The sequence below is a fragment of the Populus alba genome, chromosome 11, assembly GCF_005239225.2.
Source record: "Populus alba chromosome 11, ASM523922v2, whole genome shotgun sequence".
NCBI lineage: Eukaryota > Viridiplantae > Streptophyta > Magnoliopsida > Malpighiales > Salicaceae > Populus > Populus alba.
In genome coordinates, this window is record NC_133294.1 from 4,709,516 (window position 1) to 4,712,129 (window position 2,614).

General features: G+C 39.5%; 1 protein-coding gene across 2 annotated transcripts; it reads left to right on the forward strand.

The window, feature by feature from the left end:
* On the forward strand, positions 1–2,614 carry LOC118042545 (PR5-like receptor kinase). 2 transcript variants are annotated; one of them, XM_035050245.2, is made up of 3 exons: positions 1–133; positions 230–898; positions 1,104–2,614. In XM_035050245.2, exons 1-3 carry the CDS (start codon positions 70–72, stop codon positions 2,390–2,392), a joined length of 2,022 nt encoding a protein of 673 aa, XP_034906136.1. In that variant the 5' UTR covers positions 1–69; the 3' UTR covers positions 2,393–2,614. The 2 variants fall into 2 exon arrangements, with proteins under 2 accessions (XP_034906136.1, XP_034906137.1); XM_035050246.2 differs by having other exon boundaries at positions 1,107–2,614.

Here is a 2,614-nt window from a genome sequence, read left to right on the forward strand (position 1 = left end):
AGAAAGAAACTTTCCTAATTGTAATCCGAAATACTTCTTCCTCCTCTCAACTAAAATTATCCTGCTTCAATGTCTCGGATAATATTACTTAAGCATTTATCTTCTTTCTTGGTTGCTCATTTGTTCATATCAGGTATGGTCAAGATTCTGTGACAGTCGTTCTTTTTTTTATCTCAAATTAACTAATCAAGTTGTTGTTAACTTGCTATGCTATGTTCTTACTAAGCAGGAGTTGTTTCAACAACATTTACAATAACGAACAGTTGTAACTACAAAGTGTGGCCAGGAGTTTACTCATCGCGTACCCCAGCTTTCTCCACAACTGGTTTTTCCCTTGACAAGAATGAGTCAAGGATCATAAAAGCACCAGCTTCTTGGACTGGTTCGTTCTGGGGCCGCACGTATTGCACCGAAGACTCCTCAGGAAATTTCTCCTGCATTACTGGCGACTGTGGCTCCGGCAAACTAGAATGTTCAGGCAACCGTGGTGCTTCTCCTGTAACGGAGTTAGAGATTACGCTTGGCGGTTTCAATGGCCTTGACTTTTTTGATGTTAATCTTCTTGGTGGCTTCAACCTGCCTTTGCTTGTTGTGCCTATTGGTCAGAACTGTTCAAGCATAGGATGCATTGACGATTTTAACGAATCATGTCCTGCAGAGCTTGAGGTTACCAATGGTACAGAAGAGAAGAGTGTGGGATGCAGGAGCGCTTGCGACGCTCTTAAGTTGCCCATATATTGTTGTAATGGCAGAATGTCAAGTTTTAAATGCAAGCCTTCATTGTATTCTCGATTTTTCAAGAATTCATGTCCACAGGGTTTCACTTATTATTTTGAAGATAATGGTAACATTACCTACACCTGTCCATCCACCGATTACCAAATTACATTCTGCCCAGGTAAATCTGTCTTTTTTTCATTTTTGTATATTTATGAACATTTTAATGTTTAAGGGTAGTTTTGTTCATCTGAAAGTCAGGGAAAGTCCGCATATTTTCATTCTATTACTGTCCATTCTTATAAATTCATCCACCGCAGTGCATATATAATCCATCATCTTCTTGGTTTCCATAATGAATATACTTCTTAAATCATTTTTTTTAGCAGAGAAGTCAATAAATACCACTTCATATGGATCCAGTTCAATAAATACTACTTCATATAGGCCCAATTCAAGAAACACAACAGTTACAGCAAACAACTCTCGGCCATCATCAGGGGAGATAACACCAAGTTCTATGCCTGAAATAAGGCCAAATGCTACTTCAAGAAGACATTGGAAGCCAATTATAGCAGGAGTTGTAGGTGGCGTTCTTGCTATCATTTCTTTTGTAGTTATTATTGTTTGGAGGGTCAGGTGGAGCAAGTCCGAAGATACTGAGGAGGATGTAGAAGATGATCATATACAGCAAGTTCCAGGAATGCCTGTGAGGTTTTCGTATAAAGATCTTTGTGATGCGACCGATGATTTCAAGGAAACACTTGGAAGAGGAGGCTTTGGTTCTGTGTTCAAAGGAGTACTCGCAGATGGAACAGGAATTGCGGTGAAGCGTCTGGATAATTTAGGCCAAGGAAAGAGGGAGTTTTTAGCGGAAGTTGAGACAATTGGAAGCGTGCACCATTTTAACTTGGTGAGGTTGATAGGATTTTGTGCAGAAAAATCATGCAGGCTTCTAGTATACGAGTATATGAGAAATGGATCATTGGATAATTGGATTTTTAAGAAAAGCCAAAGATCTTCCCTTGATTGGAAGACACGAAAGAAGATTATACTTGACATTGCGAAAGGGCTGGCTTATCTTCATGAAGAATGCCGACAGACCATAATCCACCTTGATATAAAACCGCAGAACATACTCTTAGATCCAAAGTTCAACGCCAAAATCTCTGACTTCGGATTATCTAAGCTGATTGATAGGGAGATGAGCAAAGTCCAACTTTCAATGAGAGGAACCCCTGGATATCTTGCTCCAGAATGGCACAAAGCATTAGGTCACGTTACAATAAAAGTTGACGTGTACAGCTTCGGAATTGTTCTACTGGAAGTAGTTTGTGCACGCAGAAACGTTGATCACTCGCAACCAGAATCTGCCTTCCATTTGCTTAGAATGTTGCAGAATAAAGCTGAATACATTTTGGGATATTTAGATGAATATATGCAGAGTGATAAAGAGGAAATAATCAGGATGCTAAAAGTTGCTGCTTGGTGTTTGCAAGATGACCCAGAAAGAAGGCCTCTCATGTCAACAGTTGAAAAGGTGTTGGAGGGTGTAATGGAGGTGGGTTCAAACCTGGTGTATAAGTTTTCACATGCACTGGCACCACCTCCTGCTGTTGGTGCCCATATTTCTTCAGCACCGCCCCCTGCTTCTGTTCTTTCTAATCCTAGATGATGTTGTAAAGTTCCTTCCTTTTTGCTAGGAGAAAAAATGGAGCAAGCTTGTCATCACTTAAACTGCTTTAATCTCTTCAACGTGACTTTAAGCAAATCATAGTTGTTCTTGTTAGTGTGTAATTTTTTAAGTAACATTGATAAATTAAGACTTAAGGAACAGTTTGAAGTTGTAAACCAACTATCGATAAGCTGAGGTGATATTGCAGTTATTCTTTGTTCT